The sequence below is a fragment of the Schistocerca piceifrons genome, chromosome X, assembly GCF_021461385.2.
Source record: "Schistocerca piceifrons isolate TAMUIC-IGC-003096 chromosome X, iqSchPice1.1, whole genome shotgun sequence".
NCBI lineage: Eukaryota > Metazoa > Arthropoda > Insecta > Orthoptera > Acrididae > Schistocerca > Schistocerca piceifrons.
Window position 1 is genome coordinate 232,279,875 of NC_060149.1, and position 26,688 is coordinate 232,306,562.

Sequence of the window (26,688 nt, forward strand, 5' to 3'; positions counted from 1 at the left end):
CCTGGCCGAAAAATGGAAAACTTAGCGCCGCACAACGATTCCATGTAAAATACGCACCACCAAGACCTTACCAAATTCAGATCTTTATACGGAAGGATCTTACCTGGATCCGCAAGATGTCATTGGCATTCTCTTTTCCGTCACTGGGAACGTTGTATATGTCAATATGCGCACCGAAGAACTGTATACCGAAATTCCGAAATTGTGAGCCGCCATGCGCTAAACCTCAAGTTTAAGCACCTCGACGGACACACAGGTGATGTAGTGATTGACAGCCTCCGCTGGAGCTGATACCACCTTTCCTGCAGACATGGAAACGGAACAATGCCTACTGGTGACTCTCAACATCAGCACCATCTGTGTGCGCCATAAACTGACTGTGTTACAAGATAGTAGATATAGACATTGTCCCCCTCCAGCAGATCTATGTCGAGGATTTCGTTGTCCCTTTCGGAAACACTACTCATGTCTCCCACACCTCTGACACTGGCAGTGGAGTGGCAATACTTCTCTGTGATGGCCTAACTGCTGAAGATGTTGTTTTCCTCCCTGACGTGAGAGACATGGCACTCACCTTCAATGCGCCTTCTGGATCAGGACGACGCCGTTAACAGTCCGCTATCTTCTCAGATGCATTCCCATCCCTCTTTATGGGACGCCAGGATGCCTTATCTTCAGTGGGGATTTTAACACCACTCAGGCGCCGAAGGGCCAGCTACCACACTACATTCCATGTCCAGCACTCTACACCATCATAATCAATCTCTGAATCGTGGACATGGGGAGTATGTACATGACGATAGGGTGGGTTTCACGCACTATACCAGCCCCTCTTCCAGTCTTATAGACCGCGTCTATCTCTCGTACTTCATTATTCAGGGCACATGAGCCAGTGAAATATGGCCTGATGCTTTTCCCGACCATGCGATCTATATATCCACAGTCAAGTTGCACTGCCACATGGTATGGCATAGGCGAGGCTCCTGGAAACTGAACGTGACACACCTACATTCTCCTGAATGCCTACAGCTCATGGTGGTAACGTGGATGTCATGCGCCCATCAGCGAGGGGCTCTACCCTACCACATTCTTTTGGTGGCTGCTATGAGCCAAGCCGGCTGTTTGGAAGGCGTTAATCAGTCATGGCAGGGAGGTCGCCGCCTGGAGGCGACCCTCACTAAATTTTTACTACCTCATTATGTGTGATTGTTCTGCAATTCCACACTCACCTGCCTGTCAGCAAGCAATTAACCACGCAAGAGCGTGGGTCACAGCGCTCATGAGGTAACACCTCGAAGGGACAATTGTTTGTGTATGAACGATGGATGGAATTGACCATGAAGGGCTGTAGATGTATTACATCATCGTGGAACGCCAGCATCAGCGATGGGTGCTGAACAATGATGTAACTACAGTCGATGGTTTCTGTCTCACAGCACAATGTGCTATCATAAATGCTCCCCATGCTCACTATAGTCAACTGTTTGCAGACCACTATCATGCCCTAGACGCGATTGAGGACCTCCCTCACCTCACGTATGGCACACTACTGTGGGACGCACATATGGCATTACTTGAGGACGCGACTGAGGAGGTAGTCACTGCAGCTATACTGGCTGGTGCGCCTCATAAGTCGCCTGGACCCAAGGCCCTCCTTTAGAGTTTTACAGGACCTACCGCCAATTAGCGACGCCTGCCTGGACGGACATATGCTGTGACTAGATGTCCCCTGAAGTACAGCTTCTTGGTGTCTTTCTTGAAGCATTGCTCATTCCTTTCCACAAACGAAACAGTGGCATCTTCATCAGTGACTATCGCCCACTATCACTCCTGAACTGTGATATGAAAATCTTTACCCAGCTTTTGGCAGCACATCTCTGGAGGTTTGCCCGATATGTGGTGTCCCACGATCAGACCTCTTTACGAGGCTGTCACAACATCTGGACTGCTTTATGTCGACACCGTGACATGATCGCGCTTGCACGGACGTGGGGCATCACAGAGGTCCTGGCCACCCTTGATTTTAGTCATGCCTTCGATAATGTTGATCACTCCTATCTGACAGCGCTGATGCGAATAATGGGACTCCCAGACAGCTTCGTGAAGTCTAAGATCCTGTACAATGGTCGTCTTACGTCGTCCATCCTATTACAACGATTGGTGTGGCAAGGATGCCCTCTTTCCCTGATCCTATATGCTCTCGACATGGAACCGTAACTTTGCTGCCTGCACCAACGCGCTCACCAGGATGACTGTTGATGGATGCACTTTTCGTTACATGACCTATGCGGACGACCTGGTCCTCCTCCTGCCAACAGCAATGATGTATAGGCAGTACTGGAGTAGGTGGAGCCCCACAGCGCTGCTTCAGACAGCGCCCTTACGCACATTATCTGTAGGTCGTGCACTACCTGTTGAATGTGTCCCTCCCTGCAGATCTGCAACGTGGTATGATGTCTGGTATTGATTTTACAACTGACTTGCAGTGACCAGTGGCCTTTAACAGTAGGTGCTTATTACGCCAGATCCAAGCAGAGCTACTTGACCATCGACTCTGAACTCTGGACGTGCTGCAACAGACCCATTTTGCTAATGTTTATGTAGGGTCGCTAATCCCGCACGTGGCCCAGATTTTCCTCATCCTGTTGTCAATGGCCAGATGCATGTTGGCTGTATTGGGTTCCTTTATGAACCAAGGCTTGTTATTTAAAGTCAGCTATGAGTCTCCCACCATCCCGAAGAACAAAGGGGGTTTCAAACTCTTTAACGTCCAACATTGAGCAACTGACCTCTTTCTAAGTATGTATGTCAAGATGTGGGGTCGCACCCCAACATGCCTCACCAGTCTACTGATGAGGATCCTTACCCCAAGCACACTCATTGCCCCATTGCTACTGACAGACATCCCAGCGTCTTTTTCTACTGGAGCTATTTATTTCCTTCTTGAATAGAGCTGCATCAGGACCATTCTTCTCCCTCCACGTCTACCAATGGCCAAGATAGTGTATGCCTCATTGCATTCGCGGCTTCCGCCCGATGTTACTGAAGAAAAACATCCCCTCGTCCGGTGGAATGCAGTGTGGCAGGCAGTGCCTGTCCCTACTCCTGTGTCGGACATCCAATCCACCTGGTATGTGATAGTTAATGGGCAGCAGGTCTGCCAGTCACGTCTCCATCGGACCCACCTGGCGCCATCACCATTATGAACCATGTGTGGCGTGCAGCACGACGATGGCCATCGACTTGTGTGCAGTGAGTCGAGTGATGTTTATCTTTTGGTCCTCCAGACGCTGGTGTTCATCACACCAACTATTCCTGACAGCATCACTTCACAAATGATTCTCTTCCCCGACATGGACTACTTTCCGCGTGCGGAAACCTACTTGGTGACTCGGATTCGTGGGCATGCAGTCAGCTATCTGTTTGGTGACAAATCAGCCCTCAATTTCTGGCAATACCTTAACAATCGACAATGTGCAGTTGTCAAGAACCCAAAGTACGAACAATATTTCTTGAACTTTCTCCAGAGCACTTTACACAACCCCCTCACTGCTGGATCATCCATGCCAGGAGCAGCTGACATATGTCCCTTCTTACATTTTACAGATTCGATCCCCTCAACTGTTACTCACACACACTTCCGAGAAGACGTGCATCGATGATCTACTGATGTGCCGCCACCACGCTGGATTTTCTTTCCTGTTGATGTCTAAGGCGATCGCCAGTTCTCCAGTCTTTGCGAGGACGTGCTGGTGCATTGGAGATGGATTCACCCATGATAAAAAAGGCATCTTCCTTGAATATTCCTTTTCTTTTTTTGTAGAAATTATTCGGGCTTTCTTTCTTGATATGGGACAACGCCTGAAGTAGTGTGCGATGGAACTTTTCTTTTGCGGCTGCTTCTTAAAAATGTCGGATAAACGTGGCGGTGGAATTAGTTTCACTTTTTTGTTTTAGGCGGATAGTTCAGTGCACACCCAGAAGTGCTTGAGTGGCTCTGAAGCGTAAATCTGTCGGAACATTCATTAGGGGATAATCGAGCTGTAATTAGTAGGCCAGAATGTGAAGAAGTGTTTAGTCGGAGACGCTAATGTTACTTTGTCTGTCTGTCGACGACAGACTGAGTGAATTACAAACTATTCTGGCTGCTACCTTAAACAATGAATTTCGCCAAGCGTCGTGCGAGTTGTCAGTTCTTTCAAAAGGATACATCTATTTTTCTTCCCATTTCCCCTCAATCCAGGCACGTCTTCCATCACTAATCACCGCATAATTAACAAGATTTATAATCCAAATCTTTCATCACAAGTGTCGTAAGGTGCAGGATCCAGAAAACTGTGCATTTTCTCACATGTTGTGAGGTAAGTTTTATTTCAGAGAGCTGGATTCGAATTATAGTCCGTGCAGAATACTGTGACCGGTTGATGCACAGATGGCAGGGCATGTGTAGGGATAGCGATAGTGTCGGGGGTTAGGGGCAGGCATTGTAGGGCAAATGCCGAGCGTTAGAGGGGAAGTGCCGTTCTAAGCTAGAGCCTATGCTCACACTTTTTGTAAATATTAAGTGGGCTCCTCCACTTCCACACTAGTATCGTGACCATCCAGAAAGAGCTACTGTCACCTGTGCTTTCAATAGCAGCTAAAAAGAATTCCACCGAAAATGCAGCGATTTATTTTCGCCTGGCTTCTTAACAATTTATAACTTTCAGAGGAGCGTCATGAGTGGCGAAGTTTGAGTAAAAGTTACACATTTACCTGGCTGCCATGTTAAAATTTGCTTCTTTTGCCCAAACACAACACAGTTTACACAGTTTCACCTCGTTAATATCTTCTGCAGGCACAGTTGCGAGACAGTTCTGAAACAGTGGTTTATTAAGTTTATTAATTGAGGAAAAGTAAGGTCAGTAGCTTATGAAAAACCACATCCTTAGTACAAAAAAACGTGTAATGTCTTCACTTATGTTGTTACAAAACCCATAGCATTTGTCGTCTCACCAGCTACCGATGGCCCTTAAAAATTAGATTCTTTCATCGAAAAAGTCTGTAGTTATTGGAATAACACGATAGACAATGAAGTTTTACACAACAAAGATATGGTAAAGTACTCTCTTCGTTGTGTGCTATCATCTGCCAAAATCGCATTTCGATATGTGAAACCGTTTATGAAATATGAGGCATGCTGTGTACATTTCACTCTGGCTTTATCGCTGGCGCGCCGCGATCGCAGATGAGTGTACTACATCAGATCAATTTTCTCGAGATTGGTGACAGGTAGATACCTCCATCCAAGTGTAAAGAAAAATTCAATATGTTGGCTAAATTTCAGACACAACAACACATTTTGTAATCTGCACCAAACGCAAAATTATAGTGACCTTTATTTTTCACTGCACACTTTTCCGAATTTCGCTTAGTGTCTTACTTCCACGTAAATATCAAAATAATTATTACCATTAACGAAACTATGGACACATTATCGGAACCTGACGTATAAAGGTATAAGTAAGGCAAAAATGAATTTTTCTTACCAAATAGTTTCTGTAAAATCGTTTGAGAAAGACTGAAGGGCGTGCGTCTCGATTCTGTCACCGCCGACAGGCTGAAAGGTGGTAGACTGTGTCGACCTCCGCTTTCGAACGAACGAGTGAATTCGCCCAGCGCTTTGGACCAAAACTGGTCACTGCGCATCGCCCACCATATCCTGTGCGGTTATACCTTTGTGTCAAATAACCCTTTTTCCTTTGGAGATCTTAAATGATCACAATAGCATCTCCTTTTTATGTTGAATTCATTTTATCACTATCTCATATATGCGCTGGGAAAATTCTTGTACCTCGTGGCAGAAATTTGAGTTGATAATCTGTCAAACCTGTTATAATTCGGCAGCTCCCAACATAATATTGGTTTCATTTGTTACGTCATATCTGCATTGATGGACAAAGTCTCTGAGCAATCAAAGAATCTTACCAGAGTGATTGTAAGGCCCAGGGCTCAGATTCTGCTGTAGATTATAATTATTATTATTGCAGTTACGTCATAATGGCTACATATGCGATTCTTGGTCAGTGAACACAAGTAGACAAAGCGAGATGTGAACGGGTACATCACGTCACTTGTCAAGAATGAGTGTCTTTCTTTAGTATATTACTCCACAACGACACCAGTGTTCTATTGAAATATTTTACAGGAGACAAATTCAGTTGAAAAGTAACTTATTTATATCGTCATGTTCTCGTTATATTCAGTAGCAATGGTCAGAAAGAAAAGAGCAAACGGTCTCACATGTAGAGAAACAATATTATCACCATTCTGTAGATGAAAGGTTCGGAGAGTCAATGAGAACAACGAGACACATGCATTTAATAACTGGAAAGTGCTTCTTCCGTGTGGGGAAAGAGGTAGTCTGATTAGCTCTGCAAAAGGCAGCAGGCAGCTACTAGACAACTAGCTGACATACTTACGTAATAGCCGTTCGCAGATCAATATTTCCAAATTTTCTGTTAGTCTGAGAACGCTTAGAAGAAGACTTAAGGGTCTCCAGAATCAGAGAGCTACCGTAATGCACAACTGAAACACCTAGCAGAAAATATATACCCCATATACTTTGCAGACAATTGTAAATTCTTCGACTGGAGCAGTTCTTACATTTTTGTTCGTCCACTAACATTCATTCAATAAGAAAACAAAGTCGTCTCGGCTTGAATAATGATTAATACCTTGATAGCAATGACTCATCATCTATATACCACCATGACTTTTCAGTGTTTGTCTATAGATCCTCAGCTTGCTTGGTCTAGGTCAATGGCCTTCAATCTTTTTAGCTCGACTATAAAATCTGACATTGAGAAGCGTACCACAGGTCCCATATCTAGCGATCTTATTATTAATTGGAAACCTATATAAATTAGTGTGTTATGAGCCAATAGAACAGCTGCAGTAAGGGCTTGATATGTTAGCCTTTGACCCACAAGTACTGACTTCAAAGTATACACCATTTGGAACACGTCGTGTCGACTTTTCTCCCTTTCAGATTGCAGTCACTCACAGCGACCCCACAGTTGTGACACTGTAATTACCTGACGGGGTGTTCTGTCGTCTTTGCGAGCGGATGGTTACTTGAATAACAGTAATTGCACTTATATTCAAAAGTATTAACCAATATGAGACGCTATCACAAATTTTTACTTAATGTTTTGAATGTCATTTTTTCTCTGTTCTTTTCTTTTTTTTATTTCTATTCCTTGCTACGAATATGTGCCTCTTTTGAAAATGACCGTCTCTCGTAACGTGCATACAGGAATCCATGTTACTTCCTTCCGTTAGAAATGTATACCATAACCGCTGAACGCCATGACTAGGGTTGCCAGATACTCCATTTTTTCGGATTTATCCGTCTTCTTTTTCTGTCTAATTTGGTACTCCATTTTTTCTTTCCACGGAGTCCCTATTAATACGTTTTCTTTAAGTTTATGTTGATGCATATACTTTCCTGAATTTCAGAAGAACTTTAAATACTGGCGAGCCATAACATAGTTGTTTACATGGATATATGTACAATAAATCTTCCTGGTGGTTACAGGTATGAGTTGGTAACAAAACCAGGCACTTCTTGAGAATAAATGCGTATTGGCTACCGTCAGCCTACAGTCTGTGCTCTTAGAGCAGGAGTTTTGCTCTTAATGTTGCTTGAGACTTATCAGTACTATTTGGTGGGCTTCGTAACTACAACGTAGCCTATTGTTTTCAACTGCTGACATCCTTAGTGATCTAACAGCTATTGTAGTGCAAACTCTTTTATTTAATCATATTCCTTACTACACTTCAGTATAACATATGAACAGAAACATCCCTATAATGCACTTTCAGAAACGTTGTCATGTATGTGTGTCAGTTCTATCGGTTATGTGGGGTAAGCACTGGGAGCAGTGTACAAAACAAAGAGAGAAGAGAGAGACAGAGAAAAGAAACAGAGGGAAATACTTCCTTCTTTTCATTCTCGTCGCCTTACAACAAGAATCACTATCTCTTCCTTTCCCCACGTCATGGGCAGGACTATGAGCACAGACTGCAGCAGTCACAAACCACTATTGTGTAGCCGATTATGATAATGAAACATAATTGTCAGTGTTAGCTGTTTCTGTTCACCTGTAGACAGAGCGAGACGCATTTCCAATTCATTTATTTTCTTGAGAGAGCAACTGGTAAGCACACATTCACGTATTTTCACCATTAGTATTAAACAAGTCAATTTACGTACCAGTGTAGTAAAATGGCTGTTTTAATTAGTTTTAGAATGATTGAATCAAGGACGTAACAAGTATTTTGTCAAAGAGGGTCCAGTTTGTTAAAGAGGAGCCTAAAGAGTCACATATTTTCTATTTTGCGCTAAAAAAAACATATATTCCTCTATTAATCTTCTGTACATAACTTGCATTCAGGAGGCTTTCGTACAAATGGTATTTTGGCTATGAATTTAAGCAAGAAAGTTTCTCTTAAAAAGTATAACATAGTATAATCTCAACAGTACATACAGGGTGAGTCACTAACTATTGCCACCGAGAATAATTCCGAAAGTATGATAGGAGCTGAAAACTTTGTGGGACAAAAGTTGCATGGGACAATGGGGGCCATAATATGACGTTTCTTTTTGTTGTTCCTAAAGGTATTTCTTCCAATAACAGATCTAATGTTTCTTGCATGAATGTGGTGTACTTCCTACCATTAAGATATCCTTTGATGAAATAGGGGCCCATAATTCTGTCCTCCAGAATCCCACACCATACATTCACTGAACTCGGTTTTTGGTGTGCAACTTGCCACAGCCAACATGGATTATCAGTTGCCCAACAATGCACGTTATGCAAATTAACATTTCAATGGTTCGTGAATGTAGCCTCATCAGTAAATAAAATGAAATTAATAAATGTGTCAGCCATCTGACTCTGAAGTTGAGCCCATCGGCAGAATTCAATGCGACGCATACAATCCGTACCAGTTAATTCTTGGTGGAGACAGATACAGTAAGGGTGATATTTATGGTAATACAGAACACAAACAACACTACTCTGGCTCATGCCAGATTCCCTTGTGATTGGACACGAACTAACACAAGGATCTCGAACCACAGTGGCAAGAGTACCAATTTCCATTTCCTCATATAAGTCTCTAGCTCTCGCTGAATTTAGTTGGTATTCTCCATAAATGAGAAGCGTATCGACTTGCTCTTTGAAGGAATACATCATTCATATTCGCTTGATTCCACGATACTAGACTTGCCGTTCCTATTGGTGTTGTATTGCGAAACCATCAAATGGTGTTTACATGTCAATGGCCTGTTAGATGGATACTCAGTATTTGGTGAATATTTACTATCTGCACGATATACGAGAGAGAATTGTGAGAGCATGTGCTTCCATAAGTGCCAAAGTGATAAGGAATACCACTCTATCCATGATAAGAAGATTGCAGCACTGCATTGATACCAATGGTCATCACTTCAAACACCTTCTGTAAATGGACGTTCATGCCACCTTTTTGACCTTCATTGACCTTCAAAGACCTTACCGTTACACATCACTGGATTCATCTTGATAGCCATTATCAGAAAATAAGTACCAAACTATAGCATCCCATTTGAAGAAACAAAGTTGAGCTTCATATCTTTGACGCGAACCCACCTAGCAACCAAAAACCAGCGTTATATTTATGGCCCCCGTTGTTCCATGCAACATTTGTCCCACAAACTTTTCAGCTACTGTCATATTTTCGGAGTCATACTAGGGGGAAATGGTTAGTGACTGACCCTGTATATACCAGGTGGCCCATCCACACCGTCCTCTGCTGACGTTAGTTAACCCCAGATACCACAGATGCTGAAAGGTTTGCCTAAGCAGAACAGTAAAGGGAACTCCACACCAACAGAGAGGAGGACCTGCTAAATGTAGGACCAACGCTTGAATGCAAAACTTTACAGCTATAACTGGTTCTGTAGCTCATTTCTAGAAAAACTGCTTGCAGTAGGAGGGGTACCAGGGTCGATGGTGTCTATGTAGAAGAATGATTGCCTCTGACTAAAACAATATGCACACAGGCCAATGCTTATTAATTATATGTTTCAAGACATATCAGTATACAACAGCTAATTTGTTAACATACCAGTTCATGCTTCACAGTTGTCAGTATTACATATATGCTATCATATTCTTGACTGCAATAAAGAACAATGAATATAATAAATTATGGTCCTTTAAACTTATGCTACAGAGTCACAGATTTTTATTATTGCATTACTCATAATACAAACGTTCACCTGCATGTCTGCCTTGTTGGATGCATTGATGTAAGCGCCTCTCGGTATTAGCATGGGCACCTCTTAACATTTCTGCAGATACTGAAGCCCAAGCATCACGGATTCGTTCTTTTAACCCTTTCGAACCTAACAGGGCATATATGTCCCACAAGAAGTTCCAAGTAGACTTTTGGGTTAAAGGTGTCCCAATTTAACAATGAATTTGCCCATTACAGTCTTTTAAACTTCCCTCCTTGTGTCTGTACTGTTGGCAGCACTTGTGAAACTGTCATGGCGGCATAGTTGCGAATAAATCACATTTTCATGGTGATATTTTCATCGTTTCTTGAAGAAAATCATTGAAATAGAGCTAAGAAAATGTTAGTGTCATATATAAGTATTATCTAACACCCTTTTATGTTGTATTGATTTATAATTCGCATGATTGTGAAAGTTTATCGTATGAAAAATAAAATAGAAATAGTGTTTTTGCGACTTTTGATGTATATGTCCCAGTAGTTCTTTTTCTTGGCACATCATTGTCCCACCGGTTCACAATATAAAGGAAACACACTCTAATAGATTTTATATTCATTATTATTTCAGAAACACTGACGCAGGACTGAATCAAGGATGGCTTCCAATATGGATAAACGTATCTTGCAGTGGCTTCATGAAGAAAATGATGACTGTGTTGATGATCCTGACTTCCCTTGCAGTTCTAAATCACATGATAGCAGTGCTTCTAACACGAGTGATTCTGATGACAGTGACGAAGACAACAATGAGGTTTCGTACGTCAGAGGTTCAACTAACAATGTAGTGTTGTGGTCAAAGGTAGATGCAGTGTTCAGACCACGAAAGACTATGCCTCTCTCTCAGTGTACGAGTCAGAGACTAAAAATGAAACCACAGTTCAGAGCACAGATCCTGGAAAAATTAGGTTGGTTCTTGGTGTTATGCTTGTAATGTGTTACAATAGAGTGCCCTCATTTTCGGACTATTGGTCACACAATACTTCAATGGGAAATGTTGCTTAAAAAAGAGCAATTTCCAGAGATAGGTGCAAAGTGTTACTTTCTAAACTGTACTTCAATTTCCCTGAGATACCAGACACAGCTGGTAAGCTTTACTACCTAGAGCCAATAGCCGCTTGTCTGAAAAACACTTTTCAGAAAGCGAGGTCGGAAAGTACAGCACAAAGTTCAAAGGAAGGTCAGCCTTCCTATGAAGCCAGTGAAGCTTGGGATAAAGATATGGATGAGGAGTGATTCTGTAACAGGCTACACATATGACTTCAAGATATATTGTGGAAAAGAAAATAATCTGGATGGCACATTGGGTGAGCGTGTAATTCTGCAGCTCTCAAAAACAATTAGAGACACTAATGTAATGTTGTCATTTGATAGATTTTTTTACATCAATTTGTTTGATGGGTACCTTGCTGTTTGCAGCTGTTGGTACATGTGTGGCTAACAGGAAAAATGTGCCAAAGTCAACAAAGAAACTTGCTCGGGGGGAATGTGAGATCCTTTGCAATTCGTCTGGTACATTGTGGTATAAATGGCAGGACACCAAAGAAGTAATGTTTGTCAGTAACTGTCATTGTAATTATGTATGTACAGTGAACAGAAAAGCAAAAGATGAATCTAAATTGGTTGTAGAATGTCCAGTGGCACTGAAACCTTATAACAACTATATGGGTGGTGTGGACGTGGCTCATCAGATGAGTACACTGTATCATTGAGACAGAAAATCTGATAAATGGTGGAAGAAAGTGTTCTACAAACTGTTGCTAACTAGTGTTGTAAATGCCTGGATTTTACAAAAGGAAATTCAACACAAGACAATGCCACTAAAACATTTTCTAGTCAACTTAGCAGAGCAGATGATTGCCAAGGGACAAAAGACTGCCAAGGTACAGTGTAAATCCTCAACTGGGCGCCCTTCTAAGAGAGCAAGAGTCATGCAGAATGTAGGGCTACACCTCCCTGAAGAAGGACCTACAAGAAGAAGGTGTGTTTTGTGTTCCAGCAACAACAAGGAAACAAGAACAAAAACTATCTGCAAAATGTGCCAGCATCCATTATGCAAAAAGTGCTTTGCAACATACCATGTGTAATTATAATAAATCAGACGTGTAATTCTTTGATAGTGAATGTGTTCTACAAATTGTTACTAACTAGAGTAATAAAAAACTGATTGTATACATCTTGTTTTCTATATATATTTTAGTAACCGCTATTGCTGTTGGGTACTGGTGGTACAACGTTTGTCCCACTCAGTAAGCCTAGTGGGACACCTGTGTCCCACTCAATAAGACTACTGGGACACCAGTGTCCCAGGGCGTAATTGCAGGAAGTGAGTTCAGAATTGACAAAAATGTATTCGTAATATTATCAAGACTCATAAAACACTATGTGATCAAAAGAAGAAGTTTCTATATAAAATTTAAAAAATCCGTCTTGAAAGGGTTAACACATCAGGATTTTGCGGTTTTCGTAAACCCTGACTTTGTTATAGCCCCATAAGAAATATCCAAGGACGATTTATCTGCATTATAAATGGCAACTGCAGGAAATTTATATTTTTCCTGCACTTCTTCTAAAATTGAGTAAAACTTATCCACACTTCCCATTGATCTGGCGGTGGATGTTGGGTCTAGTTTCTGTATATTAAACTTAATTTTTGCATAAAATTTGCCAACCAATCCTCTCCTGTCATCTTTGTCATAATGTTGAGTGAATGAGAAATTTCACATTGTTCTATGTATTCAAACACAAGTCTTCTGCACTGCTGTTTCATCGTACCAAAAGACATTTTTTCTATGGTGGTTAAATATGTCTTCAAATGTCTAGTTGCTCATTGTTGAATTCTTCATGGAATCTTCCACCATGAACAGGCATCTCCTATAAAGTTTCTGTTTTAATTTAAAATTTTATATAATAAGGACTTAGATGACCTGCATAAATAAGACACACACACGCACACATACACAAACACACACACAGAAACCACAACTACACAGATGATTTTTCTTCAAACGGCGACGAAGTATTGCTTCAGGTGTACCATAAATATTTGCTGCACCTGAGCAGCTCATTCTTCCCTCTTTCTACATCTACATCTACATGGATACTCTGCAAATCATATTTAAGTGTCTGGCAGAGGGTTCATCGAGCCACCTTCACAATTCTCTATTATTCCAACCTCGTATAGTGTGCGGAAAGAACGAACATCTGACATCGCAAAGAATTCGTGTCCCCTGAGATCTGTTAGTTACTACTGTCCCCGTCATCTTTCTGCGTATGTTTATTTAGGTCAATAATGTTGCTGTTGCATAGAGCTAACGGTTTGTGTGTCTTACTGTAGCCTATAGCCATTCGCATGAGGTTTTTCCACTATTCTAATAAGACCCACATAATCATCTGTGAATTTCCTGCTTTCTGCAGACAGCTTTTCTAACTTTTCCTTAGTTTTAACGAGTACCAAGTCTCCAATCTGAAAACTTGTGAGAGGGCTCTAGCGTCGTGGATTCTCTTTCTTTCCAAGACCTTTTTCCTAATATTTGCCCTTGCTATTTTCTTTTTCTGCTCCATAGCCACTTCTCTTAGTTTAGGCAATTCCTCTAGCTTGAATAATTATTTATTAGGCCTAATCCCACACATCAATTCAACAGGAGCAAATCCAGTGGCTTCATGCTTTATGTGATTAATCACTTCTTCAAAATATCCAAATAGTTGGCGAAAGCTGAGTGTTTCTTAAGACAATGTGTCCTGCAAAGTCGATTCAGTTCTCTCATTATTCCTTCCCTGTGGGAAATATGCAGAAATCTTTTATATGTTCAATATTTCTATTTCTTAGACACTCTTAAAACCTCTGAGATGTCTAACATAGCAGCAGCTAGATTATTTTCATCCCATTTCCCTTGTAGTGGACCTTTTTTTGTATTTCCTCACTATATCTAAAAAATCTTGTACCAGAAATTAATAAAACAATGCAGAAAGCAGAGCTACAAAATTTTCTGTTTTCAAGACCACTCAAAAACTGTTACGGCACATTTTGTGGCCCATAAAGTTCAGAAAATCACACACAACAAATAAGAAGTACACATTATCATCAAAAAATAGCAGTATAAAGCAAGTGCAGCAAGATGACGACTTCGTCAACTTGCCCTCGTCATCATGCACCAATTATCTATTTTAAAAATAGTCGAATTTGACGTATGATTAACAAGACTAAGATATAAATAAACAGCGTCTGTGAAACACCTGCTGCATGACATACTAATGTAGAATAACCAGATATCATACCTGTTAGACAAAGAGCTTGTGTTTGACGTCTTGAAAATAATGACACGTCAGGCAATGCAGACAATGTGCACCTGATGCACACTGAACTGACAGGAACGGCTTAGAGTTTTGAGTGTGAGCAGCACTAGTGGTATTCATAATGTGATGCTACCTAGTAAACACAAACTATGTGACTAGTCATCTTGCCTCGTTCGTCATCTTGTCCCGGTCTCTCATGATGCAGCCACAAGTAATGAAAGCAATTATGGCAGTCATTTCTGTTAGAAAAGACTATATAGCCATGTCAACTACACCTGTGAATATGCATCTTCGAAAGTAGCAAACCGCCTCAGCTGTATGAAGATACTTCTTTATTGAACTCGTAATAAATGTCCAATAAAATAAAGGATTTTCACACAGTTGAAGTGTGTTTCTATCTTCCAAAATACATATTTATAACCATGTCAGAAAAAGTTTCAGCTAACAGAACTCGTGCCCACTACCTTATGTTTTTGTTTCACCTGACCACAAAAAATGAGTTGTGACGGGGAAAGCAGGAGGGCGCGTTGGATCCAAAGCCTGGTTTTCATATTTATTTTTTTATTTTAGTTATTTTTTGTTCTTCATATTTAATTTTTTGTGTTTTTTTAATATATGTTGACGAGACAAGATTATGTCAGCATATTAGTCCATTCCTACGAGGGGTGGGGTGGGGGTTGGGGGTGGGGGCGGAGTGTGGGAAGAGCCATACGGTGACCCATGGTATCATGGACAGACAAAAACAGGAACTAAAATTTAAATTCAGGAAAACATTTTTAAAAAATATGCATTCAGCCGTGCAGTTCTCCCTGCACACATCCAGGTCGCCAGCCTCTACATGTTGGTACACCGCGCTATTCCAGAATGGTCGTACACATGTCAAAAACGTAAGAGGTTTGGTACACCCTTATGATGAGGGGGATTATTGATAACGCTGCGCAAATAGTTGGCAAAGGCACAATGGTATGTGGGGAAACACTCGAGCATACTGTGAGCTTCCAGTACATGACACCGCAAATCAAATGTGGAGCTTGGGTGATCACGGAAAAGGCAGGCAGTTGTCTGACCATGGAACCACATGACAGGATGGTGATTAGCTGGGGAAAAATGAGAAGTATGTGGGAAAAAGAGGAGATTGAGGTGGATAGTTGCTGGCGGGGCACAGAGGTAGCAGGCCAATATACAATGTAAAATTCGTTCCATTCCATACTGGGCATCTGGTATGGCAACTGTTTATTATTTCTTGAAATAAGACAATCTTGGTTGCAAAATCTTGTTTCAGTTACAGGAAACGATGCGTTTAGACCGTTTGGGACATCATCAGGTTAGCCTATGGGTGAAAAATACTGAGGCATAGTCAGATTAAGATGAAGAAATGGACTTAATATACAAACACAAAAGAGGCAAAGTTCCATGCTGTGTAGCTGTCTCTAAAACTAACCATAACTGTGAACTTACATAAAAATTAATGTGGAAAATCAACATTCGTCCATTAATGAACCCAAATGGCACTGAGCTAAAATTTTATAAGGAACCATCATCATATCATCATGGGATGAATAAAAGCATTAAGGGGCCTGGAACTGGCAACACAATACCAAGTACTGTATAACTACAGTGTCTGCTGGACAGGAAAACTATGACAAACCAAGCAAATTTTAGCGTACACAGCATGGAGCGCTGCGTACAGTTGATTTGAAGAAACTCGTCTTACGATGATATGAATGACAAGAAGAGGATTGATTAATGGGATAGCTTGTTATTGGTTTTTATCATCTTTGACAATAATGTGGATGAGATCGCGCTTCTCGATGATTATTTTAACTCACTACAACCTCAAATGACCTTCTCTCACGAGATAATGGATGACAACAAGATTCTCAGTTACTTATATCTACAATTACAAGTAGAGGAAGATAGTGTCACAAAACTAACAACAAAAGATTCCATCACTCATTCCTCTTCTTGCCATTCATATCGTCGTAAGATGAGTTTATTCAAATCAATGACACACCGCATCACAGAACTTCCCCTATGTCAGTCCTTCATCAAGAAAGAATTAGCTAGCCTTAAGCACATCACTATCAGCAATGAATATAACCCTAACATTATACATGATCTGTATCAACAAGAAATCAATCCTGATGAATCTGAACTCCATTAGTCTGTTACCCAACAATTTTTCACCCCTAGGCCAATCTGACGGTGCCCCACAAGGCCGAAACGCATCATTCCTTGTAAATAAAAATTTTGCAACCGAGGCTGTCTTATTTCAAAGAATATACATTGCATTAGGAACCAGACCTCATGGTGTCCTCTGACAGACAACTTGTGCAAAATGGCGATGCTGCCACACCAATATGGTGTAGTTGTCGGTTGTTAGAAAAACTGCCATTTACCAAACCACCTTGATTTCAGGCAGAAGAAGAGGTGCGTGGACAATCTTCCACGCTGTCGATCACTGGATGTCTGGAGGTTGTGCCTCCAATGCATTGGTGGTGGTGGGGGGGGGGGGGGGGGGGGGAGGGGGGATTTTACCCCAGCAACAACTTATCAAAATCATTCCCCTGTGTTGTATGCATTGTTGGAAGACAGTCGAGTCGTGTACATAACTAAGTTCGACGAAATGGGTTGAAATGTATGCGTCACCATTAAATTGTGCAAGTGGACGATTGATTGAAATGTTCAGGATCTTGTTCAGAAACAAAATGCTGCTTTATTTACCATTAGAACAGTATCTGAAATAAGTGACAGTTCAACACGAAAAGTAGTCTACTTCACATATTTTCATACGCTTATGTCATATGGTATTATTTTTTGGGGTGATTCTTCTAATTCAAGAAGGGTATTTTTGGCTCAAAAACAGGCTGTTCGAGCTATATATGGTTTAAGTTTGAGAACCTCTTGTCGACCCCTATTCAACAGTCTGGGAATTCTGACATTGCCCTCACAGTATATATTTTCTTTAATGTCGTTTGTTGTTAGTAATATTAGCTTATTCCCAAGAGTTAGCAGCTTTCACTCAGGTAATACTAGGCATAAATCAAATCTTCATGTGGTATGCACTTCCTTGACTCTTGTGCGGAAAGGAGTGCACTATTCTGCTGCATCCATTTTCAATAAGCTACCACAAGAACTCAAAAACCTTAGCAGTAGCCCAAACACTTTTAAGTCCAAACTGAAGAGTTTCCTCATGGCTCACTCCTTCTATTCTGTTGAGGAGCTGCTGGAAGAGCTGAAAAATTATGCAAATTCCAGTGTTACATTGTTGATTTTCTTTATTTAAACTTACGAATTGTCGCCTGAATACGTTTCTTGTATTTCGTTTTATCTGTTTCTACTATCGTGTTATAATTTCATGTATTGACTCGTTCCATGACCATGGAGACTTCTCCTTAATTTGGTCCCACGGAACAATAAATAAATAAATAAAAAGCTATTTCAGTTTAGAGAGAGTTCCTTTCCTTTAAGATTTAACTGTAGACCCACTCACTGCTTGCATCTGATAATAATCAATTAAAAGGAAAGTGCAATGGATAACTATTCTTCACATGTAACATGTTACTCAATGAGGCAGAGCAGAACTTCTAATTTATTAGTGAGGTTTTCAATTCATTCTTTCACAATTACAATAGAGAAAAGGGGATTGGGTTGCAATATTGATATCCTGAATTACTTTTCAACATATGGTTCGAATGATTTATTAAACAACTTGATTGAATGTGGACCAAGTACAGACAAAACAGCAGCATTTACAAAATAATAGGCTGGTGTGGTCCCCTATTTTACATGAGGATTAAGTGAAAGGGAAGTTTCCCTATACACTGAGAGTGAGTCCGCTACACCACCGATCTGGGAAGCCAAAGTTTTTTCGTTCTGTCATACACATCGAGCCTAACTCACTTACACACAAAATATTCTTACTGAAACACCCACGAATGATATTAAATCTTCACATGAAATACACTGGTATCCAAGAGTAAAGTCAAACTGAAATTTTGCAAGGTTGCATTTATTTTGCCACAAACTGTATAATCAGGTGATCGTAAAGTAGAAACAATATGGAGAATACAGAATATAAACAACTGCAACTTGCATAATGGTAGACAAAAGTGTTCTTCGTTTTTTCCAATGTAACGGATTTACCCACACACTCCGACAACTGTTTAATGCATTCAGTATGGGGTCTGATCACCTCTGGCAACAATACAGGAGTCCCAAATGATGGGGTATGCTGTGAATGATGTCATCAACTTCATGCTGAGGCAATAACGCCCATTATTCCTGCAGCACTGCTCACAAGTCTTAGAGAATGGTTGGTGGATGCTGACGTGATACAACCCATGACCCTAGTGCATCCCAGACGTGATCTATGGGATTCAAATCGGAAGAGCAAGCAGGCCACGCCATGTGTGAAATATCTTCTGTTTCCAAGAAAACATCAACCATGCGTGCTCTATGAGGTCGAGTATTATATTCCAGTAACGAAGTCTTGGCCCACAGCACCTCGCAACAACCACACGTGAGGTCCCAAGATATCGTCATGATACCTGAGAGCAGTTAAAGATTGCCAGTTTAACCATACAATTTCTCAAAGAGGTGTTTGAGTGATCAACATAATCCCTGCCCACACCATTAGGGATCGTCCTCGATATCAGTCTCTTTCCACAATGGTTGGGTCCTAAAATCCTTGAGATCGGTCTCTTTCTGCAATGTTTGGGTTCTGAAATCATGTTTCACATTCCCTCCAGGTGCGAATCCATCGAGTCACTGTCCAGACCAAATCAGGACTCATCTGTAAAAATAACTTTGGTCCACTGTTCGTCCGTCCAGGTGGCATGTTAATGGCTCCAATCTAGACGTTCCATTCTGTGAAGACGCATCAGAGGTGCACATACAGCAGGTCTCTGACAATAAAAGCCACTCTTCCAAAGCCTTCTGTACACTGTTTACCTCACTACAACGTGTCCAGCAGATGCTGTGAACTCAGATGCCAGTTGTCGAGCAGTACTAAGGTGATACCATCATACCCTTACAGCGAAATAACGGTTCTCTCTTTCTGATGTTACGCTTTGCCAGCCCTGTCCAGGTCTTTGGGATACAGTTTCTATCCCTACAAACTATCACATTTGGAAAACCATACCTCAGTTTGTGACTGTCCTGCTTCCATTCTCCCCATGGCCCTCGACCACAGGGAGCATGGTAGGCGTCTTCTCTATACTGCACCGTGTGTGACTGAGTACACAGCGATTGTAGATGTAGGACTACCCAAAAACACTATCCCGTTTGATAGGTGCCCTGATGTCATCGTTGGTGTGGTAGTCCATTGAATGGAATGCCATCTTCCTTGCAGGACACGATCGTACAGACATCTGTTGACATTTTGCATGATTATATCGTGAATTAGACACAGAAAGGGAAAATAGTGGTTTGTTGTTTTAGTTTTGGACACCAGTGTAAAATGATTGAAATTCATACACTAAATAATTCAGACACCTCCATCTGTGGGCTTCCCACATATCAATCCATACTCACAGCCTCCTACATAACAGTACCCCCCCCCCCCCCCCCCCCAATCTTGCTGCTTCTGCTACACCTGTAGTGAGAGGCACCAAAGATGCAGACGTCCTACCTGCGAACCTAAATCTGTTGTGTGCTGTTGTACTGGCTCTGATAACCAAGGTGCACCTTTCTGCCTTTCCACTTCTCCCAAAGCTGTTGGAAAAACTGGAGGAGCAGACGAAACTACATTAGCAGGCAGCCACTGGCTACTCTCATGAAATCTCACTCTCATTCGTTTCGATCACATGCCACAGGCAGGCAGCGTGCATGCTGTTTCACAACAGTTGAACATCCCATGGTGACAGTATAGAAGGTGCTTCAAACCATTCTCAAATTGTATCCGCACAAGATCCATATCGTACAGCTGCTTGCACCACAGGATGCACAACGACATGTTAACTTTACTCTCCACTTTCTTGTAAGGATTGAAGGTGACAATGGCTGGCCCTGGACCATCCTGTGGACAGACAAAGCTCATTTTTCTGTGACAGGTGGGCTGAACACACACAGAATCGCCAAGTGTGGGGATCTTAACCTCCAGTCACTGTGCATGAAGAATGTCTATGGTGAACGCGTCACCATATTGTGTGGCTTCACGGCTGCATTCATCATTGGCCCATTCTTTTCTGAATAGGTTGGTGCTCAAAGACCAAAGACATGTACTGTAATGTGACGCCAGCGTTGCTGCGATATGCTTTGCCAGCATGTCATACCCACCCTGCAGAAGAGAGACACATTGAACTCAACGGTTTTCATGCAAGATGTGTCCCCACCGCACATCAATCCTGAAGGTCACCTGTTTCTCCGAAACACATTTGGAAATGATTGAATTATCAAATGATCGTTTCCAAACACTTGACCTGCATGGTCACCTGATCTCACTTCCTGTGATTTCTGGTTGTGGGGCTACCTGAAGGACAGGGTTTACCAGTGTAAGATTCACACATGTGCTGATCTGAAGCACAGCATATAGAGAAAGGTAACCAGCATACCTACAGGCGCGCTTCGTTCTGCTGTGCTGAATGCAATCCTGCACTTTCAGACTCTTCTGGACACTGATGGGCAACATATTGAGCCCCTTTTGTACCAGTAATGATACTGGTATGTAATGGTATGATGTACCATTGCAGCAAATTAAAAGTGTTTCAATCGAACTGATTATACATTATTTCTCTTCCCCATATCCTTGACATTATGCTAGCAAGTTTGTTACTCATATGGTAATTAGTTTCCATGTTATAACGTGTTAAATAGGGAAAGTTTGATCATAGCAACCCGGTATATATATAAGAGGGATCTGATGGAGACCTCTCAATGTGAGATAGCGTTGGAGCAATATACGTCATGTTGACTAGTGGGGCAGGTGAGTCTCGGGTGAGGATTGCCAGGATGTATGGCAACCTTTGGCAGGAGGGAGGGTGAGGGTTTTGTATTAGAGTTTGAAGACAGTGCAAGCCGATATGAAGTACCCATGGGCTTGCTGTAGTTGACGTCCCAGGATCGATGGTAAAGTGAGTACTTGGGAGGCATGGATCAATTTAGGCACCACATACGTTTTGACATAAGTCAGTCTCTGTAGCGGATTCAGGCTGCACAGTAGGTTGCAGTGAATGTGGTAATGGATGGACTGCAGCAATCAATGATTATGACATTGTGTGTTCCTGTGGGCTATCATGTGAGAATTAGGAGGTCATCCACATAGGTCTGGCAGCAGAACATGTGGGTGTGCAATATAAATCCTGTAAGATAGGGTATGACGTCATTGATGAGAGGCTCAAGGTGATCACGTACAAAATAGTGGACAGAGGATATCCCTGCCTGACCGAACACTGGGCTGGGGCTTGTCCAGCCAGTCATTCATTCATCTGGACCAGACATGCCACTGAAAAGTAAGGTAGGAATGGCGTCTCTGTATGGTGGAAGATACCTAGTGCATTCCTCCACCAAGAGGAAAAAACTGGCAGACCAGTCAAAGGCGCTGCTACAACCTGTTGGCACCAGCGCCACACAGAGACAGCAGGATGTGGCCAGTGCAATAAGGTCCTGATGTTCACCAGTGGCTGTCAAGAGGGTGACCCTGCCACCTCGCAATGTTTGTCCTGGAGAAAGTGTTGCAGGTAACACTGCATGCATACATGCCACCAAGAGACACACATATATTTTATAATCCATGTTGAACAATGCGAGGGGGTGGAAGTTGATGGCGTGGATTTTCCCCGTTGGTTTGGGCACCAGTATGAGAATGAAACTGAGAGAGTCTGATGGCATAGGGAAGGACGGATTGAACAACTCCTGGAACGTCTCAGTCCAACATGGAAGCATCAGTGCATTGGAGGCCCAACAAAATTCAACTGGAAGGATGGGTATTTGTTCAGCATACCTTTGGTCGTTGTATCCACCACCTTGCCCACTGTGAATGCTATCACCAGGGAAGTTACCTCCTAGTTGTTAAGGGTGTAGGTGAGGAGTTGAAGAACATTGTCATAAACCACCGCCACTACTGGTTCTTCGTCACAGAAACGTCGGTAAAGATCAGCAAAGGCTCAGACAACTGCTGCTTGAGTGCTGACGTGATTGCCAGTCTGAGTGGTAATGACAGAGATGAGGGAACATCGCCGATGGCGGAGGTCAGATGTGACATGAAGCATGGATGGAGGCTGCTCATCAGTGGTGTCGAAGGTGAGACCGTACCACCACGCATTGTAGTTTGTTGCGTTGAAAGGACAGGAGATTGGCTTTGAAATGTTGGCATTCGCAATGGACATATGATGACAGTGGAAGAACATCGAGTTAACATAGGACTGTGTAGTGATAGTGCGCAGTATCCCAGTGCCATGGTGACACATCTCTCAGTGCATTCTTTCCCTTCTTTTATGTGAAATTTTATGAATATATTTATATTTTATTTACCTTTTTAGAGTTTTACCTGTGAGTTTCTCCATGTGTACAGCTTCACATTTTGTACTAGTACTTTCCTGGTGTTCAGACTGGTTTTTGTAACAGTCACATTCCCAATTGAGGCCATGAAGTGACAAGCTTAGTTTGTGCCATATGAAGGTCTCCTTATAATTTGAAAATTATAAACTCTAACAGCAGCTTACAGGACAGATACTTTTCTTGATTCTCCTAATAATTTCCGGGTATGCAGCCGGATCCCATCGACATTCTGCCACGATATTTCGCCCCGGGGAGGTCCGGCCATCATCAGGTGAGTACACAACTACTGAAGAGCCCAGGTGCAGTCGCGGTATTTATGCCGAATCTCGCGCATGCAGGTGTTGACATGCGCAGCATAGCCGAGTTGTACGTGCTGCCCTCGGTGGTGAAAATGTCAACACCTGACACATGCACTGTGGGATGCCAGTACATTTCGCATGCGCGAGATTTGGCATAAATACCGCGACTGCACCTGGGCTCTTCAGTAGTTGTGTACTCACCTGATGATGGCCGGACGTCTCTGGGCCGAAATATCGTGGCAGAATGTCGACGGGATCCGGCTGCATACCTGGAAATTATTAGAAGAAGAAATACGCCGGGAAAATTTCAGAAGTCACATCAAATACCTTTACGGGGAGGAGATGGTTCAGGATATCCACGTACCGGATAAATTACGTGAAAAAAGAGCCAGGTTGCTGTGTTCACTAAATTTTTTACTGAAATACAATCACAGCGGAATCGACAGTGTCATTCGATACTCAATGACTAGATGAACCTTTATTTTCACCACCGAGGGCAGCACGTACAACTCGGCTATGCTGCGCATGTCAACACCTGATGCATGCGCTGTAGGATGCCAGTACATTTCGCATGCGCAAGATTCGGCATAAATACTGCGACTGCACCTGGGCTCTTCAGTAGTTGTGTACTAAGCTGATGATGGCCGGACGTCTCTGGGCCGAAATATCGTGGCAGAATGTCGACGGGATCCGGCTGCATACCCGGAAATTATTAGAAGAAGAAATATGCTGGGAAAATTTCAGAAGTCACACTTTTCTTGATCTTTGTCATCCAACAAGAAAAAGTAAGATTGTAGCTAAGCTTCATTTTCAATTGACACCTCAATGAGTGCTGTTTCTGGCTTTGTCCTTCTACTTTCCTAGTTTTACTTTTAGTCATACAGGACAGTTTATAAATAATTATTGTAATAGGTCTGTAGAACATTGTGGTCGAGTAACACTACTGGGAAAAATATTAAGAGTGTGTGTTATCCCGAACACTAGATCTTCTACAAATACACAATGCATTGTGGCGAGATCTTAAACTCCTGATGGATTTTCACACTTTACCTCATCAGTTAAATGGAAATTAGTAATATTTCATGTGTTTTCCTACCAAGGGACTTAGAGTGGTATTGAATTAGTGGACCATACTTTTCCCTAATGTTGTTCAATGACGTCGCGAGCAGCGTTCTTATGTAAGATAATATGCAATAAAACAATCTATCTGTTCTTAGCAGAACTACAATAGAACAAAACCTGCTTCAAACTAATGAAAATAGCTAGATATCTTTTCATTTTTGCGCAATCAGACTTCAATGCAAAAATTGTTATTTACTTTCCCAGATAAGGAATGCACACCAAATGCTGGTCTATATTTATATGCCAACTAGCACTACAGCAAATAATGTAACACCCGGAGGCCATTTGCAACATGCTTCTGTGTAAGAGTATAATTGGATATTGACTGCTTGGCAGACAGTATCAGAACAACTTGTCATTAAAGTTTTTAAAACATGAATTTTACAATCATCTTGACCAGACTGAAGACGTTCTCCTTTGTAATAGTGACTCTGAGTAGCATTCTGGATCCTCTAGCAAAGGTGGGGAATTAGATGCTGGTGATGCTGAGAAGTAATTGTGATTCATATGGGTGAAACTGATAACTTGGAGTAAATGGCTCCCATTATATTATGTTTCAGTGTGTTCAGATTTAATGTACTTGTAGCTATATACCTGCAGCAAAACCAATAAAAATTTATTGTTAATCTATTCAGTGTTGCGTGAATTTTACCTCCATCTCTCTCAGCTAGATTTGATTACAGTTCTTCATTTGTGTAACCAGTGTTCGTAAATGCTTTATGCTTGTTGAAGATATTTGAAATACATATTTTCAACTATATAAAATGTGGAAACAGACAACATTTCCAATGTAATTGAAAACCAGAGAAGAATAGTACAACTGACAATGTTTTCAGTAGATAAAACAGAACATGTACAGTAAAATATATACACATTTAGAAGTAGGAAACCAGTTTTCAGTTACCTATGATAACAAATTTTATTTATGCAGTAACTGCTACATATCTGCAACACACAGTATTTTCATTCAACACATCATCAAATTTAAACCATATGAAATTCAGATATATGTGACATTCCTGTGGTTTGGAATCCCCTATGTTACATAGGTCTGCTTCTGTTTACATGAGCACATAGATGCATTGAGGACACTATCACCTGCTAACTATGCTTTGTTGCATTGAAACAGTTGTCAGTACTAAGTGAAGCCATTCAGTTTACAACGGAACAGCAATTCACATCAGTCACCATGCTATGACTCTTTAGAAAGTGAACAAGTTGTACAGACAAGCTGATGCAGTTTTCTTGAAATAAAGTCACTTTTCTCTTTTTAAGAACAGATACTGTATTAACACTTTTGCTCCTGCTACACCAGTCCCCAGGTGTTGTGGATATGACGCTTGTGTTTTCCTACAGTGCTATGAATGGCTGAATGTGTCCTGAGCTGCCAATCTCTCACTGCAGGTGCAAAATTACTTCCATATCTCATTTGCAAAAACCTCATTTCAATATGACGATTTTTATGACCACATGATTCATGATGCACAAGGATGTGGATGGACATTGTGAATTGTGAATTATGGTTTATTAGTCTCACAATGTACATAATCTAAATCATTTGATTTATGTTACAGGAGACACGTCAAAATTTTGGTAAAGTTTTGCCATATACATACAACACCTGATTTTAACAAATGGTACCATAACAATAATACAATATACGAGGGCAGTTCAATAAGTAATGCAACACATTTTTTTTTTTTCTGAAACAGAGGTTGTTTTATTCAGCATTGAAATACACCAGGTTATTCCCCAATCTTTTAGCTACACAACACTATTTTTCAACGTAATCTCCATTCAATGCTACGGCCTTAAGCCACCTAGAAATGAGGGCCTGTATGCCTGCACGGTACCATTCCACTGGTCGATATCGGAGCCAACGTCGTACTGCATCAATAACTTCTTCATCATCCATGTAGTGCCTCCCACGGATTGCGTCCTTCATTGGGCCAAACATATGGAAATCCGATGGTGCGAGATCGGGGCTGTAGGGTGCATGAGGAAGAACAGTCCACTGAAGTTTTGTGAGCTCCTCTCGGGTGCGAAGACTTGTGTGAGGTCTTGCGTTGTCATGAAGAAGGAGAAGTTTGTTCAGATTTTTGTGCCTACGAACACGCTGAAGTCGTTTCTTCAATTTCTGAAGAGTAGC

At 41.6% G+C, this 26,688-nt stretch overlaps 1 protein-coding gene across 2 annotated transcripts in view; it reads left to right on the forward strand.

Moving 5' to 3' along the window:
• The first annotated feature begins 24,044 nt into the window (after positions 1 to 24,044).
• LOC124722616 overlaps positions 24,045 to 26,688 on the forward strand; it is a 31,674-nt gene continuing 29,030 nt past the window's right edge. The window contains exons 1-2 of one of the 2 annotated variants that reach the window (XR_007006451.1): positions 24,045 to 24,202; positions 24,744 to 25,169. Coding sequence is in view for 1 of the 2 variants with exons in the window: in XM_047247752.1 (XP_047103708.1) it covers positions 24,055 to 24,202 (148 nt within the window). In the remaining variant the exon portion in view is untranslated. Of the gene's footprint in view, positions 24,203 to 24,743; positions 25,170 to 26,688 lie in introns of those variants that run through there. The other variant, XM_047247752.1, reaches the window with a different exon arrangement.